The sequence below is a fragment of the Ovis canadensis genome, chromosome 7 (assembly GCF_042477335.2).
Source record: "Ovis canadensis isolate MfBH-ARS-UI-01 breed Bighorn chromosome 7, ARS-UI_OviCan_v2, whole genome shotgun sequence".
Taxonomy (NCBI): domain Eukaryota; kingdom Metazoa; phylum Chordata; class Mammalia; order Artiodactyla; family Bovidae; genus Ovis; species Ovis canadensis.
Window position 1 is genome coordinate 24,864,891 of NC_091251.1, and position 17,696 is coordinate 24,882,586.

Below are 17,696 nucleotides of genomic sequence, written 5' to 3' on the forward strand. Positions count from 1 at the left end.
CTGTACGTGCTAAGTTGCTTCAGTTGTGTCCGACTCTTTGTGATCCTATGGACTGTAGCCCACCAGGCTCCTCTGTTCATGGGATTCTCCAGACAAGAATACTGGAGTGGGTTGCCATGCCCTCCTCCAGGGATCTTATCTCCATGCCCTGCATCTCCTGTATTGCAGGCAGATACTTTATCCCTGACCCATTTTGGAAGCCCCTCTAACATCCTCTGTTTCACTGATTTCATTTATAATCTGTCCTCCCAACCAGAATATGGGCTTTGTGAGGACAAGGATTTTCGCGGGCTGGGTTCACTGCTGAATTCTAAGCAGTGAACCAGTATCGGACACCGTGTAGATGCCAGGGGGCCAGGATAAGATACAAGTCACTGCCCACGGAGATAGCTGTGTCCTAAATGGCATGGGGTGGCTAGGAGAATGGAAATATGAGAAGGAGGGACTAACCGTGTGTGGTGGGAGGCTAGGGAGTAGTTGAGGAAAAAGCCTTCACAGAATTGTTAATTGTTGTGAATGTTTGACCTAGGTCTTGACAGTTTAAAGAGGCTACAGCCTTGGTAGGGGAGGAACAGCCATGGTCGGGGAGGAAATGCACTATTGCATGAGGGCACGAGAAATGGCACATGGATTTTATCTATGTTATTTGTGGAGAGGTACTTCCCAATAGATCCTAAAATCTTTTCTTTCACATTTCAGAAATAAAACTCAAAATTTGTTTTTTTCACTTTAGCACAAAATGCAATCACCAAATAAAGGCAATATTTATCTTTGATCCTATAACATGATTAAATTTCAATGTACATTTGGTCCCCAAATTTTATATGTCATCTTGTTTGTTGACAGAGCATACATTTTTGCAATTAATTTAAAACTAGCGCCCATCACTTCTTTGATAGGGAAGAGTGTTTTTTTAATCATCAGTTTACTTAAGTACTTTAAAACTGTCTTAACAATATACTGTTACAATTGTTTTTTTCTTAAAATAACTTTCTTGAGACAGTCTGTGACAGAGGTAACATTGTGGGGACAGGTCAATGTAGGGGACTAGAGACTGGGAAAAGGCTAGAAGACCATAGTTTCTATTAATTTGGCCAGTTGGGTGGAATGTCATTAAATAAAGAGAACAGAGGGAAGGTCTGTATAGAGGAGATAATTTGTTTTTTTAACATCTTGAGTGTGAGGAGCTTTCATGGCCTGGCATCCAAGTGAAAAATATTAAAGTCTTGGAAACACCGCTTTGTTCTGAGCAGAGAGATCAGAACCAGAGAAATTATTCTGTGAGCTGGTACTTCTATCAGTGCATCCAACACACTTTATTATAATATACTTCATTAAGTTGTCTGGCTCTACCGCCATACAGTAAGTTCATTATGGCAGGAACCATGTATATATTGTTATTTTCCTGGGATCCAACACAGTGTGCAGCATATAGTAAGAGCCCAGTGAATGCTTCTTAAGCGAATGCTTCAAAAAAGTTACTCTTTTGTCATTTACTAAGCAAAAATGACGAGAGTTTTAAATCACTAAGGAAGCTGTCAAGAGAGCATATTACTGTGAAAGGGATTTGAGCAGGAAAAAGCATTGGCAAGCATTTGCCTGAGTAATCTCTAAGATCTCAGTAGGTTCTGTGATCCTAAATTAATCATTTATGGAACACTTGCTCTGTAGGACCAGCAATGGGGTTCTGTGGCATTCACATCATGCTAGAATAAATACCAGAATCAATGACTGTAGTGATTTTTAAAATACAGTCATCCCTTGTCTCTCAGTATCTGTGGGGGCTTAGTTCCAGAACCCTCCATGGATACCAAAGTCCGTGGATGCTCAAGTCTCTTATATAAAGTGGGGAAGGATTTGCATATAATCTACATATAACATCCCATACACTTTAAATCATTTCTAGATTACTTGTAATGTCTAGTACAATATAAATGCTATATAAATTGTTTTAAGTGCAATGTAAATGCTATGTGAATAGCTGGCAATGGGTGAAAAATTCAAGTTTTGCTTTTTGGATCTTTCTGGAACTTTTTTTTTTTTTAATGTTTGTCTGTGGTTTTTTGAATCTGCAGATATGGAACCCACAGGTATGGAGAGTTATACCAGTTCTTTGACATCCCTCCCTTCAGGTAATCTCCTTCCCCTGCCTTTGAATATAGTGACCTTAGTGACTCATTTCTAAAGCACTGTATGTGGTAACAGTGTCAGACTTTATTTTGGGGGGCTCCAAAATCACTGCAGATGGTGACTGTAGCCATGAAATTAAAAGACGCTTACTCCTTGGAAGAAAAGTTATGAGCAACCTAGATAGTATATTCTAAAGCAGAGACATTACTTTGCCAACAAAGGTCCGTCTAGTCAAGGCTATGGTTTTTCCAGTAGTCATGTATGAATGTGAGAGTTGGACTGTGAAGGAGGCTGAGCACCGAAGAATTGATGCTTTTGAACTGTGGTGTTGGAGAAGACTCTTGAGAGTCCCTTGGACTGCAAGGACATCCAACCAGTCCATTCTGAAGGAGATCAGCCCTGGGATTTCTTTGGAAGGAATGATGCTAAAGCTGAAACTCCAGTACTTTGGCCACCTCATGCGAAGAGTTGACTCATTGGAAAAGACTCTGATTGGGGGCCGGAGGAGAAGGGGACGACTGAGGATGAGATGGCTGGATGACATCACTGACTCGATGGACGCGAGTCTGAGTGAACTCCGGGTGTTGGTCATGGACAGGGAGGCCTGGCGTGCTGCGATTCATGGGGTCGCAAAGAGTCGGACACGACTGAGCAACTGAACTGAACTGAACTGTATGTGGTGAAGGTGGTACTACATGGCTTCTGAGCTGTGTCAAGAAAATGCAGCTCCCACCTGGCTTTCTCCAGACGACACGTGCCTTTGGATCCCTGAGCCATAGGTAGGAAGTCTGGCCACCCTGAAGTTGCCCTGCTGGAGAGTCCATGTGGGGAGACTTTATGGAGATGGAGATGCTGGAGGAGCCCCAGTTGTTCCAGTCCAGGAGCCAAGGGTGTGAGGACACCTTCCCATGTCCACCCCGAGCTCCTGTCTGACGGACCACACCACATAGGAGATCCTGAGACCAGTTAACCCCCAGCACTGTGAGAAATAGTAATGGTAACACGTGGTTGTTGTCAGTGTTTTGCACCGTTAATTTTGGGATGGTTTGATATGTATTACCAGATAACCAGAACACATGCTAGAATCTTTACTGGGTTGGGTTCACCACTAGAACCACTCTCTGCTTCTTTTATTCATCCCCTTTTGAGGAAAATACTAAAGATAGATATGTTTAGAATATCTTCACTCTTCACATTTGAAACCATCTCCCACAGGACGCCTCTGCTCATATCCTCTGAGCCAGGGAGATGGGTGGGTCTTCTCACCCTAAGATATCTTTTCATTTCTTTCTTATCAACAGATGCTAACAGATTTGTGAAATTACGGGATATTTTCATTTTTCCTTTGTGCTTTTCTGTGTTTTTGTTTTTGTTTTTTTGCCAAATTGTCTACATTGAACACATATTATTTTTGTAAACAGAAATAGTAAATGTAACTAAGGGAAAAATATATCCGTTAAGGAAGATGAGAAAGTTCTGAAGATAAATAGTGGTGATGGTTGAACAACAGTGTGAGCGTAGAGAATGCCACTGAACTGTACATTTAAAATGTCTGAAATGGTGAATTTTGTCATGTATAGTTTACCATAATGGAAAAACACATACAATCCTGTAAAACTCGACTTGAGTCTCAGCTCCTTCAAGGTTACCTTCCAGATGTCACCAATCCAAACCTATTAAACTCATTAAATATCTGAAATGCTGGATATTGGCAATGAAAGTGTACTTTAAAAAGAAAAACATTGGAAATGTTAGCAATTAAAACCAAAAATATCAGTGGAAAGGGTGACCAGTTTGGGATTGAATCTGTAATAAATACATACACTTTTTTAAAAAAATTGCCGTTTAAAAAAATCATGTTATTTACTTATTTTTGGCGGTGCTAGGTCTTCGTTGCTGCATGGACTTCTCTTTAGTTACGTTGCGCAGAGGCTACGCTCTGGTTGCTGTGGACAGGCTTCTCATCGCAGCGGCCTCTCCTGCAGGGCACAGGCTGTAAGCTGAGCGGGCTTCAGTAGTTGTGCCCCTTGGCTCCAGAGCACAGGCTCAGTAGTTGTGGCTCACAGGCTTAGTTGCTCCATGCCATGTAGGATCTTCCCAGGCTAGGGATCGAATCTGTGTCTCCTGCACTGACAGGCAGATTCTTTACCACTGAGCCACCAGGGAAGCCGATACTTACACTTAAAAAAAAAAAGATAATTATATAGATAAAACAAAGTTCTGCATAAATGAAAATGATTCAGTTTATTACAATATGTGACTCATCTCTGAGTATATTTACATAGTTATAATGATGTAAACGCTGAATATTGATCTAAGTAAAACTGCAGTAGAACTGCTCTATTGAAAAGATGAGGAGGGGGGTAAGCGATGTGTGTGTTTGGTGGAAATGGGAGGGAAAACAGCTAAATTCTAATCTTTTGTCGTGGGACACCACTAGATAATGAAGTAAAACTGGAAAAACGAATCACAGAGTAACGTTACAAACATGTTATTTAGAGATTTTAGAACCTGACTCCTTAAGCTATGTGGGTATGTAACTATGATAGAGTTAAAACTTAAAAAAAGAGATGATAGAAGTATTGTTCACATGGTGGCCCTCCTGCCCTGAGCCATCCTTCCCCTACAGCTTTCTACACCACCTTGCTGAGCCCAGAAGCTAATTCCTGCTGGAATCACTGCTCTTGGACACCCACTTGTGCCTAAGGCCACCTTTCCCCTGCAGGCCTGGGTTTGGAGTGGCTCTTTCTGTCCCCTTGTGTGGGACCTCTGTACACCCAACACGGTGGGCTGAGACCAGCTCTCTCCTGAGGTCTCTGGAAACTCTGCCTGTCGCTGGACATACTGACTGTGGCAGGATGCAAGCCCTGCCTTCTGCGGAACTGAAGGTAGGTGATCCTGGTCACACTGTCCACCCATCTGTGGAAGCTGCACCCTCCATGCTGGATACTGTGGCCTCCTTCAGCCCCTGGGGGCCCGAGTCCTCCCCAGGTCCTGTCCTACCTAATAGCCTTTCTCCTCTTCACTTTCCCCATTAAAGTATATATGTCTTAGGGGCTTACCCGGTGGCTCATTGGTAAAGAATTTGCCTGCCAATGCAGAGTCCGCCTGCAATGCAGGAGACACAGGTTCCATCCCTGACCTGCGAAGATCCAACATGCCTCAGGGCAGCTAAGCCCCTGAGCCACAACTGTCGAGCCTGTTCTCTAGAGCCCAGAAGCGGCAGCTACTGAGCCCAGGGGCCATAATTACCAAAGCTTGCAAAACCTAGAGCTCGTGCTGTGCGATGAGAGAAGTCACTGCACTGAGAAGCCATGCACAGCAAACAAGGGTAGCCCTCACTCTCCGCATGGGTAGCCCACACTCTCTGCACAGCCTAACAAAGACCCAGCAAGGGCAAAAGTCAGTCAGTCAAGTTAAAGTATATCCACTCATGACCCACCTTCTCTTCTGGTCTCTCAGACAAACTAAACCTGTTGAGGGGCCGCCAGCAGGAGAGGGGCGGGGGCCGGATGCACAACCCCGAGGGCTCTCACTGTTCAAGGCCCTTACAGCCTATCCCAGCAACTCCCCTTCCCTATCATAGCCTCCCGGGGCCACACTCAGCTTCCAGCCTTCCCGAGTGCCGGCTCCCAAACTTTACCCACTTCATGCCTGTGAGGAAAGGATTCTTTGCCTAGAATGACTTACTCTCACCTGGAGAAGCTCATTCCTTGACGCCTAATCCAAACGCCACCTCCTCTGTGCAGCTCCACTTGACCATCCTCTTTTCTTTTTTAAAAAATTTTTATTTATGTATTTATTCTTGGCTGCTCTGGGCCTTCATTGCTGTGAGCGGGCTTTCTCTAGGTGTGGTGAGCCAGGGCTCCTCTTCATTGTGGAGCGGGGACTTCTCGTTGTCGTGGCTTCTCTTATTGCAGCTCCTGGGCTCTAGGGTGCACAGGCTAATTTGTTCCAAGACATGTGAGATCTTCCCAGACCAGAGATTGAACCAGTGTCCCCTGTATGGCAAGGTGGATTCTTAACCGCTGGGAAGCCCTGACCATCCTCTTTTCCACTGCCCAGAGAAAACAGTCACTCATATTTGTTGAGTGCTGTGTGTCAGATACTAGAAATTCTGCATGCATTTTTTTCATACTGAAGCTCACAGCAACTCCATGAAGTAGTGCCGTTAATAACTCTATGTTATAGAAGAGGTGGCTGAAGCACAGAGAGGTTAAGTAACTTGACCATGGTCACACAGTAGGAAGTGATTCGGTGGGAGACAGGAACACTGACTCTCTAGGTCAAAGCCCATTGTTCTAACTGCTGTTCTTCCCTGCCTCCTGGGGGTGGGGTGCTCACGCAAGACTCAGCACTCAACATCTCTCTTTGTACTGACCCTCTTTTGCTTATACATCTATGTCCACTTCTGGATTGAGAACCCTTGAGAGCAGACTGACTCCTCTGAGCATTCCCAGATCCCTGAATCCTTCAGCATGAGCCAGGCCATGGCAGCTGCTCAACTCATGTTGCTTGCTCAAGGATGAGCGAAGCCAGGAATAGCATTCTGCTTCTGCACTGTGACCTTGGACAAGGCACACAACCTCCCTGAGCTCTCATTTCTTTCTTTGGAGGAAGAAAAAAAAAGCAACATGGTGGGTGGAGGGTATTAATACTGCATAACTAAGCTTACTATGAAGATCAAATTGAACATGATGCTGTCATGAGGAAATATAGTGTAAGCGGTGGGGCACTCACCATATAGGTGTTGCTGCTGCTAAATCACTTCAGTCGTGTCCGACTCTGTGCAACCCCATGGACTGCAGCCCACTAGGCTCCCCGGTCCCTGGGATTCTCCAGGCAAGAATACTGGAGTGGGTTGCCATTTCCTTCTCCAATGCATGAAAGTGCAAAGTGAAAGTGAAGTTGCTCAGTAGTGCCGAACTCTTAGCGACCCCATGCAGCCTACCAGGCCCCTCCGTCCATGGGATTTTCCAGGCAAGAGTACTGGAGTGGGGTGCCATTGCTAGCGGTTGATATTCAGGGTTTCCGTGGTGGCCCAGCGGTAAAGAACCAAGGTGCCAATGCAGGAGACGTAAGAGATATGGGTTTGATCCCTGAGTCAGGAAGATCCCCTGGAGAAGGACGTGGCAACCCACTCCAGTATTGTTGCCTGGAGAACCTCCATGGACAGTGGAGCCTGGCGGGCTGTAGTCCATACAGTCGCAGAGCCAGACATGACTGAAGCAACTTAGCACGCAGCTGGTATTCAGAGGGAAATGTGTCAACTGCTCACAGGTAAAACATGTTATGCTAACAAGGGTCTTACAGTTAATGATATCTTCATCCAAGTTAAAGTGTAATTCTGGAAGATCAGCCTTCAGTCAGGCCAATGAGAAGTATCTGAGGTCAAGGCAGAGCCTGGTCACCCCCATGGGAGGCTTCTGTCCCCACCTTCCTTACTCGTCCTGGAACCTGGTCTTCTCCCAAGATCTCTGGGGCTGACTTATGTTCCCCTCCCCACCCAACATCTAACTTCTCCCCAGGGCTTGGGTCTGACAGCTCAGGTCTTGGAAGCAGACTGCTCCCCTTGGCAGCCCTTCACTCCTTGGAGGAGATGAGGTCAGATCAACGGCAGGAGTGCCAACTTGAACTTCATAAATCACTTCCAACACATTGACCTCACCACAACTCCGTGAAGAAGGTATTAGAACCCCACTGTAGAGTCCAAGGTTACAGAAGCCAAGGGCTTGCTCAAGAGCACAACTGCTGGACTCAAACACAAGTCTATCAGATTTTAGATACGCTAGTCTTTCTCATGCTCCCCCTTCTTTCTCTGGGCAAGTTCAGGGAGATTCATATCCAAGACCCACCCAGTTCAGGCTTTCTGAGCTCAGCATGAGCTCAGTCCCCAGAGGAGCTCAGATTTCAGGCAAATTCCATATTTCCTTGATTCTAAGACGTATTCTTATTTAGTTTTATGTTTCTGATATGAAGATCATGAAAATGATAACATCTGAGATTTTAGGAAATTTAGAAGGAGTCCTGGGACCGCATTCAAGGGTCTCTATTCAGTTACCAACTGGCTCTGTGCCTCTGTCGTTCTACATGCCTGTGCCTCGGGGAGTTGGCCTGACTTTTGGCACTGGCTCTGCCACTTGACAGCCATGTGGCTCTGTGGTCCTCTCTGGGATTCAGGTTCCTCATCTCTAGAATGATTGGAGGGGTCACTGATTTTATTTACTTATTTAAATTTTTGGCTGTGCTGGGTCTTCACTGCTGTGCCTGGGCTTTCTCTAGTTGCAGCAGGCGGTCTTTTCACTGTGATGGCGTCTCTCGTTGTGGAGCACAGGCTCTAAGGCATGCAGGCTCAGTAGTTGTGGCACACAGGATTAGTGGCTCCATCGCATGTGGCATCTCCCCAGACCAGGGATCAAACCTGTGTCCCTGCAGTGGCAAGCGGATTCTTAACCACTGGACCACCAGGGAAGTCCCAGATGATTTCTAAGAGTCTGTTCTGGCTCTGACATTCCGTGAATGCGGGCTTCCATTGCTCTGTCTCAAAGGTTCTACATCACTCTGGCTGTACATTAGTATCACTGAGGGAGCTTATCAAAAATTATTAAAACATGGCTGACCTCCCCCCCCACCCCGCACCATGTTGATGTAACTGACCCCAGGAAAGACTCATCGACATCCGCCTTTTTGTAAGCTCCCCTGGCAATTGTGACTGCAAGCACGGCTCAGACCTAAAGCCTCAGTGCGGGACAAAGAATAGGAATTCCAATGACATGTCAGAGGAGTCTTAAAAGCTTAAATCTGGGGAGAATTTTCTTTTGCAGTCTTACAAATAGATTGGTGGATGGGTATTCAGGAAACTATCACCTATCAATTAAATGATCCCATATAGGGGAGGTCAAAATAACTTTTTCATTAAAAATTTTTTGATATTCCAGTGTCTAATAAGTGATTCCTACCTGACTATAGTAGATTATGATGCAGAGAGTTAACCAAGTATAATACAGTGCCTAGTCTAACAGTCTGCAATCTTAAGTGCAGAAACAAAATCAGCGGCAAACAGTATGGTATAAAATTAAGTGCTAAATCTAAGATAATTTTTATTGAGCACTTTTATTGCATGCCAGGCACCAAGTGCCTTCTAGTATATTAAACGAATTTAATCCTCACAATAACCCACTGAGGAGGGTTCTGCTACTATTCCTACTTCTCACTTAAGGAAACCAAGGATCAGAGTGTTATGTAAACATGCACACGCCCATAAAGATAGCAAGTAGCAGAGGCAAGGGTTGAAGCCAGGCTCCAAAGCTGACGCTGGTACCTTTGTGCAATGTCACCTGTGTTGGCAGGGAGACTCTCATATAAGCTCTGTAGGGTACCAAGAGGAACCTGGGTCTGGCCTCAAAGCATGTGTTTTACTAATTAAAAGAAGAAAAGGAGAAACTTTCCAGATGCTGGTGGGTGAGAGAAGAGACCATGTGAGGGAATGTGAGGTGACACAGGGCTTTGAGTGTTGAGTGGATTTGACTAGGGACAGGAGTGAGACGGTGCGGGTTTATCATGCTGTTAAGGTGGCAGTGCTCTGCCGAGTGCACTAGTGAGGTGGGAGGTGAAGTTGGTCCCGAGGACCTGCTAAGGGCAAGGGTCGTGTCCTCTCCATCTTTGTTTCCTGTACACAGGCCTGGCACATGATTGCTACTATGTTTGGTCAGTGAAGTTGGCAATTGCTTCTTTGAAGTCACTTGGGATTCTCTTTAACCTTTTATTTTGTATTGGGGTATAACCAATTAACAATATCCATTTTAAAAATAGCCGTGGGTACATGTCAATCCCAAACTCCGTAACTATTTCCCCTGGCAACCATAAGATCATTTTCAAAGTCTGTGGGTCTCTGTCTTGTAAGTAGGTTCTTTGTATCATTTCTTTTTAGATTCCACATATAAGGGGTGTCATACGATATTTCTCCTTCTCTGAAGAAAGTCAGAAAAAATTTGGAAAATTTTGGAAAATTGGAAAAATTTTTTTTTAAGTAGAAAACAAAACTTTAATGAAAACTTGAAAGCTCCAGTATGAAGTAACAAAATCAACAACCTACAAATCTTTCAGTCCTTTGCCTTTCAAGCAAAATATTCTCTTCAAAAAAATAAAAAAGCCCATTTCATAATAAATATCCCCATCTATAGGTTAGGCATGTCTGAGCTGATACATGGATATAAAATTCAAAAGAGAAGGAAACAAAAATATTTTAAAAATAAAAATCTGAATCCTTTCCTTGAGGTGTATTGCAATATGGTTACCAACATATGCAGCACCTTGTAATAATCAGGTTACTGATTGGAGTCCTGGAACAGCCCCTGAAATGAAAGAGCAAGAGATCCTAGTTGTTCATGAGTCACAGGTTGGCAGCAGAAGAAAAACTGACAGTAACTGGACAGGTACTCAAATACATGAAATCCACATGTTCTGAACAATTACACACTCACTTCAAATAGCTAACAGTCTATATGGTTTTACAAAAGCAAGCAGCTCAGAGCCTGGAATATGGATAGTTGCCCTCTGAATGATGGGCATTCCTAAAGCATACTTAATGCTTTTTTTTTTTTTAAATCAACACATGACTCCATATGAGGGGACCAGTGAAACATCAGATCCCATCTCACAGATTACCTTGGGTGTAGAAACTTCAGATGCCACTTATTTTGTTTTAGTTGCTCAGTTGTGTCCGACTTTTTGTGACCCCATGGACTGTAGCCTGCCAGGCTCCTCTGTCCATGGGATTTCCCAGGCAAGAATACTGGAGTGGGTTGCCATTTCCAGCTCCAGGTGGAATTCTTTATCTTCACTCTCTACTCCAACCCAGCACGATATTACAGGTCCTAGACTGAGGAGGTAGGAGCAGATAGGACTGAGGACGGACAGCTGAGACAACGAAAAACAATGATGTGGCTCAGCAACACTCCATTAAGTGCCCAAGTACATTAGGTACAGAGGGTGGTATTTACATGCCTGCTGAGTATGGCACTGTGGCCACACATGTGCCCAGAAACCGAGCCAACATGGAGAGTCCATTTCACAGAAGAGCACTGTGGTTTCCAGAACCTACCTGGCCAGACGACCTTCCTGCGAATAACTGTCACTTATGAGAGGAATGCTAAAAGTGAAAGTGTTAGTCACTCAGTTGCATCAAACTCTGCAACCCCAGGGACTGTAGCCAGCCAGACTCCTCTGTCCCTGGGATTCTCCAGGCAAGAATACTGGAGTGGGTTGCCACTTCCTTTTCCGGGGGATCCGACCCAGGGATCGAACTGCATTGTAGGCAGATCCTTTACCATCTGAGCCACCAGGGAAGTCTGAGAACGCTTAACTATGCCCTTCCGCAGAGCGCTTTTCCAGTGAAGATGTGCAGGTGGGGGCAGCGGCAGGGAGTGGACTCCTGACACTGGCTAAGGACCACTGTCCTGTTCCCAAACTTCTATTTCAAGAGCTCAAGTAGGGAGCCAATTTAGAAGGTGTATCTTTCAGTAAGGAGCACACAAACTCAAAAATCTCATTCCCTGTGTCAGACCTGATCCCATGTAATCCATTTCAGTGAGAGCTCACACCCATCCAGGGTGGCATGGCCAGGGCACCATATCTGTGGACAGAACTAGGCTGATTATTTAAATCCTGTTAATTCCCCAAACTGCTCCAAGCCCCAAATAAAATTATGGTTATGAGATCCTTACACTGCAGTTGTTTTAACTCTGCTCCCCTCCAAAGCACGAAGGGATCAATCCATATTTCTCATAACCACTGCTTGGGTGAGGTCAGGCCAGAGGGCTGTCAGAGGCCTTGAAGTCATACGCTTGCTGTGACAGGACCCTGGAGCCCAAGAGCCACTGGCAAGTCCACACTGCCATACATCTTTGTGGGATGATTATGGGCAGTTTGAAAGCTAATTTTTGATTAGCATTAATCCTGGCTAAATTAAAGAGATCATAGTCTATAAAAAGTTTCTCATCTGGAGTGCCATAAATTATATATACGCTGAGGCACTAAATTTCTTTAGTTTGGGTGGGTCTGGCTGATCATTTCTGGCTAAAAGTAACCTCAACAGGTTAACCCAGTGCACCTTAGTTTATCCCAGAGTCATTTAAAGGTCTTTTTTTTCCTTTTTAAAATATGTCATGAGGTAAAAAGGATAGGTCTATGGCTGTAGGATGTTTAATCTTTTATTTCTAAATTTTTATATATAAAAGTTTAAAGACCCTAATATAGAACACAGCATTAAAACAAACAAACATTATCCCTTTGAGACTCTGATGCCAAAGCCCTGCTCCCCAGAAGGCACCCCCACTCACTCATGGAGTATTTTGCATACAACTTCAGAGGGCTATAAAATCCAAACTGAAGGTCTGTTCTGGAAGAATTATGAGACAAATACAAATTTACTATTTTTAGAGGGGTTCATCTGCTTCTTTCCTCCACCCTTTCTCTAGTTCAGCCTTTAAAGACCAGAGAATTGCCAAAGAAATCTCTGAGGAAAGTATTACACTGACCTCCCTTGTAACTTCCTAGGGAGCATGCAGAAGCCGCTGTCAACTCCAAGAGGCATTCCAGAGAGACTGCCAGCTGCTCAGGGAGGAGATGCTCATCACTGGCTCCAAGCATCGCCCACCCTTGCAGCACCAGCTCTGGGTGCTGGGAACCACTTACCCATACAAAGCACACCTCCCTCTGTGTCTGGATGCATCTTTTAAAGTGAAAGTTGCTCAGTTGTATCCAACTCTTTGCAATCCCACGGAATATTCAGTCCATAGAATTCTCCAGGCCAGAATACTGGCGTGGGTAGCTTCTCCCTTCTCCAGGGAATCTTCCCAACCCAGGGATTGAACCCAGGTCTCCTGCATTGCAGGCAGATTCTTTACCAGCTGAGCCACAGGGGAAGCCCAAGAATACTGGAGTGGGTAGCCTATGCCTTCTCCGGGGATCTTCCTGACCCAGGAATCAAACCAGGGTCTCCTGCACTGCAGGCAGATTCTTTACTAACTGAACTATCAAGGAAGCCAGGATGTACCTTTGGTTAGTATCTATACTAGAAACCACATGTAATCAATCACCTTGCAGTCTCCATTCTCCACTGCAAGCACATGATCTTGTTCGTGTGTTTTAACCAGTCACGGTTGCCACTAGTCAAAGCAAGAGTGTACAAGTGCGGAATGGGGGAAAAAGGGACATTTACATCAATTAATTTTAGCAGCATCTTTATTGCAACAAAGAACCTGTAATAAAATGCAACAAAACTAATGTTTCACTTTACATGATTAAAAGCCATGTAGCTGAAAATGAGAAAACCCATAAACTTACTGGAGTGAGACATGCAGTTCTTTTTATACAAGTCAACGCTTAAAACAGCAGGCACTTTATGTTCTAAAATTAAAGACCTGAACTCCAATTGTGCTGAATGCAACATAAATTTGTATTTGGGTTATTTAAAAACAAACATACAAACACTACTTCTCTCTCTGTGAGGGACTTCTTAAATGATTACCTAGAACTGTCCTTTGACAAAGTAAGAAAAAGCTGGAGCCAGCACCTTGCACTAACATGCCTTCATATTTTAGGCTGCGAGATGGACAGGTGAGGTTGGGCTGTGGAAAGGTGAGTCAGGAAAGTTTCCTATGTCTGCTGGGAACGGACACTCAGCTTCCATATCTTAGTTTAGATATGGCCATGTCTCTTTGCTTACTTTAAATAGCTCTAATTTGGGTTCCTAGGCTTAAACAAGCACTTTATATCCCAAGCCCCAAACCTCCCACTACACCGAGGAAGACATGTTGAGTGTAACAATTTTAATTAACTTCAGAATGTCATATACTAATTAGAAGTACTGCTTCATTAATAAGCATGCTTAGCATTTACTTCAGAATGGAAAAATTAACCATTTTATGTTATCTTTAAAATGTTTCATAGGAATATATTAATAAATACTTCTTTAAAAATTTGCCTTTTCTACATATCATTTAACTACCATGAGTTGGGATATCTGGATGGAGTCTAGTACTGACAAAGCACTAAGGGGCTGTGTGGCCACGGGGATATTTTCTCCTCTCTATATGGAGGTTCCTCCTCTAAAAAATGAGAACATCAGGTTATACCAAAGATATAATAGCTTGAAAGTTCTGTAATTCTATAATAATGAGAGATCTCATCGGAATCATTCCACCTAAAGAGAGACAATATTACAGAGAGGTGGGATACACTTTTCTTTAAGAAATAAAACAGGTAAAAGTAAGCATCAGTTATCTATTACCTCATTCTTTTGAAAAATCATGCATGCATTGTGACTTCTTCCTCTTATGTATGAGGCATTGGAAACAAGCCAGGAATAGCAAGAGGGAAAAAACCTTCATTCCAAAATTAATCTCCAGACCAAGGGGAGATAGTTAATATCTTCTGCTTCTTTCAGAGTGAAAAAACAGCCAATAATTATTGTATGAGGAGCTATCTTAACTATTGTTTTAGGTTCTTGAAAATCAGTCCAGTGTGAAAATCACCTATTATTTTCTTAATCCAACTCAGTCCTATAGGAGAGTTTCTTAAAGTAGCCCCACAAATGACTTGCTTTAGTCACCTGGAAAGCTTGTTAGAAATGCAGATTCCTGGTCTCCACTTAATCAACCAAATCCAAATCTCTAAGAGTAAGGTTCAAGAGTGCATTTCTTTTGAAAAGCATCCCAGATGAATCAGATCTTGAGTCTCGCTGCTCAACATACAAGCAACCATACCTACCTGATGGCTGTTCAAGTGCACTCAGTTATCAAACCTGCAAAACTCCCCGTTGATGTTTAACCTAGTGCTTTTTGGTTCTCATTAAAAATGTTGCTATACTCTTGCCTTTTAGTTTGTTGCCCATACATAGGGTACAAATAGTTTTAGTGAGGTTTCTACAGATTGCCTGAAATGACTATGCTTTTCACATTGATTTTAAAAATCAAATTCAGTCAAGTTGTCTTTCTGCATGCAAATTCAGTCAGGTGTTTTCCCCCTCTATAGAAGGCGAATGGCCTGTAACTGACTGTCAGGGCAGTTAAACAGATGCATTCCTTGTGATGGGAGGAAAGCAGATGGCAAGAAGCAAAAGGAAAACACCTGTGAATCTGAGCGTCCATGAGGTTCCTCTAAGGTTTGTTTGGTAAAATATGAGATGCCATTTTGGAAACACAGCGATATTGGGTAAAAGGTTTCAAATGAACAACTGTCTAAAAGCTACTGTATACCATTTCTACTTTGCATATTATATAAGGATATATCCTCGGAGGCCAACTAGGTCCACAAACAAAAATCGTCTTCAGTAATCAGATACAAACTTAAGTCATGGGGGAAAATACTTTCTTGGGGAAGAATATTACCCAAATCAATTTAATTTAACATTGAAAAGAATATAAACATATCTCAGCATGGGAAAATATCATAAACAAGAAAATCAATACATATACAGTCATAGGGAAAAGTGTGGTACCTATAATACAGTATAAATACAAAAACAGCAAAACCCAATCCCCCTCCATGGACAGAACCACCAGGTCACCCTGCCATCTCTGGACCTCTCCCACCTCCCATGTGGCCCTCAAAGATGAAGTCCACATCTCAAGCACAGTTATCTTTACTAATGGAGGCTGTGCTCTCTAGGATTAGGACTCTATTCACTCCGTAATGGTGACAGAGAATAAAATTTTTTTCTCTTGGAACATTGTTTAGAAGTACTGATAATGACTTTCCAAACATTGAGGCTTGTGATAAAAAGGGTCAACTCTTGGGTGCCTTCTCTGACATTGGCTCCAATGTGACCCAGCTAGCACCCTAAGATTCTAAGATGACAGATCCCAATCAGCACCAATCAGCACTATGGGCTCCCTTAATAGTCAAGTGCTAGGGCTAAATCAGGAAAATGTCATGGCCATTCAAAAAATCGCTTATAAGCTTTGAACACTGAAAAAGAGTCACGGCTGGCTGGGGATCAGTTTATGGTAAAGAGGTTGTCTGGAAACCTCTGTATTTTAAGATCACAATATTTAAATGATGCTCAAATAATTTATAAAGGTTCAAGAAAGTTTCAATTTGCAAGGCTTCCAAAATTAAGAAGAAAATAACAAAAAATTAGAATTAGAAATGTAAAAGTAACTGTAAGGAGCTTTTCTTCCCCTGAATAAAGTTAGTCTGTAACTGTTGGCAAGAGAGTGATTTCTTAATTCTGGTTTCCTTAACTAATATTCTAGGAGTTTAAATTTCAATTCTTAAACTTTTTCATGAGTATTTTTGGTCAGATTATACTTCTGCTTAGTTCTTAAGCAGACCCTTGCCTTCTCCTCTCCTTGCCATTCTCCACACCCTGGTCTCCCTGACTCCACCAAAATTCCCTTCCATTGCCCTAAAACTCTGGAACATTTCAGTGAGGAAATACCCAATGGAAAATGGCACCACTAAATTTTCTGAAGAATACGAGTGAATGTGTACTTTCTTCTTTTCCCAAAGGGAAAGGAACTGCCTGCAAATATTTAAGCTCTAATTATCTGATTAAAATTTTCCTGCCTGTAATTATCAATATTATAATCATGCTACATATATAGTTACTTGCCTTTATGTGAAAAGAAAAACCCACTCAGTCATATCATCAAAGAGAACCATTTATACTAGATACAATTTAAATTGGCTAAAAACTGGTCAGAGTTTGAATGAAACAAAGTAAGTGTCTTTAGGAGGCCACTAACTTAACCTTGAACAATCATTAATGATTGGTTAAGTCTTAGGTTTAATAGTGATTACTTTATAACATGCTGGATACACCCCAAGCAATGAAGCAGAAGCTAGTCAATTACATTTAAGTGCTATCAAATCTGTAACTAGTCAGAGATTCTGGAATTGAACCAAGCCAATCACTAATATCATCATATTTTAACAAACTCAGAAGTATACTGTAAAAATACACTAAGTCCATGAGGTTTCATAATGCTATTAAAAATGAAAATAAGGTAGTATGAATACATGGTGCTAATGTCTTATTTTTCTCAGTGATTTTCAAGGTATTGCTGGGTCCCTTAGAAATATGTGTCATTTAATTTTGTGTGTGTATGGTTAAGGTATTAGATTACTATCCACAAGCTGTAAACACCTGCATGGCACCAGATATACTTTCAGAAGTAGATGTTATGTGGCAAGGCACCAGATATACTTTCAGAAGTAGATGTTATGTGGCAAGTACCAAAATGTGATGATCAATTCTCTACTGATTAAATTTAAACTTCCTCATTTGGTTAAACAGCCAGTGTATACCAGAGTTCTACACAGGTCAAAATTATATCACTTTCAGAGCAGCAATACGTGATCCAAGGTTTTCTTGAAGGTAGTGCAAAAGGTGCAGTTCATAATGTTCTCCAGATTCAGGGACTCTTATGCTGTGTCTCTCCTGAGGATAGATCTTAAAAACAACAACAAAATCAAAATACAAAAAATAAGAACTTAGTATCTCCTTCCAAAGCTTTCCAGAGATTCTCAACGGGATTAATCACATGGAGCAGAGCTTCTCC

General features: G+C 42.7%; 1 protein-coding gene across 4 annotated transcripts in view; it reads right to left on the reverse strand.

Annotated features, from left to right (window-relative positions):
- Positions 1 to 13,356: 13,356 nt before the first annotated feature.
- DPP8 (dipeptidyl peptidase 8) overlaps positions 13,357 to 17,696 on the reverse strand; it is a 53,575-nt gene continuing 49,235 nt past the window's right edge. For all 4 annotated transcript variants that reach the window (XM_069595414.1, XM_069595410.1, XM_069595413.1 and 1 more), the window contains one exon: positions 13,357 to 17,587. In XM_069595414.1, the coding sequence (XP_069451515.1) occupies positions 17,465 to 17,587 (123 nt within the window). In that variant the 3' untranslated portion in view covers positions 13,357 to 17,464. The remainder of the gene's footprint in view (positions 17,588 to 17,696) is intronic.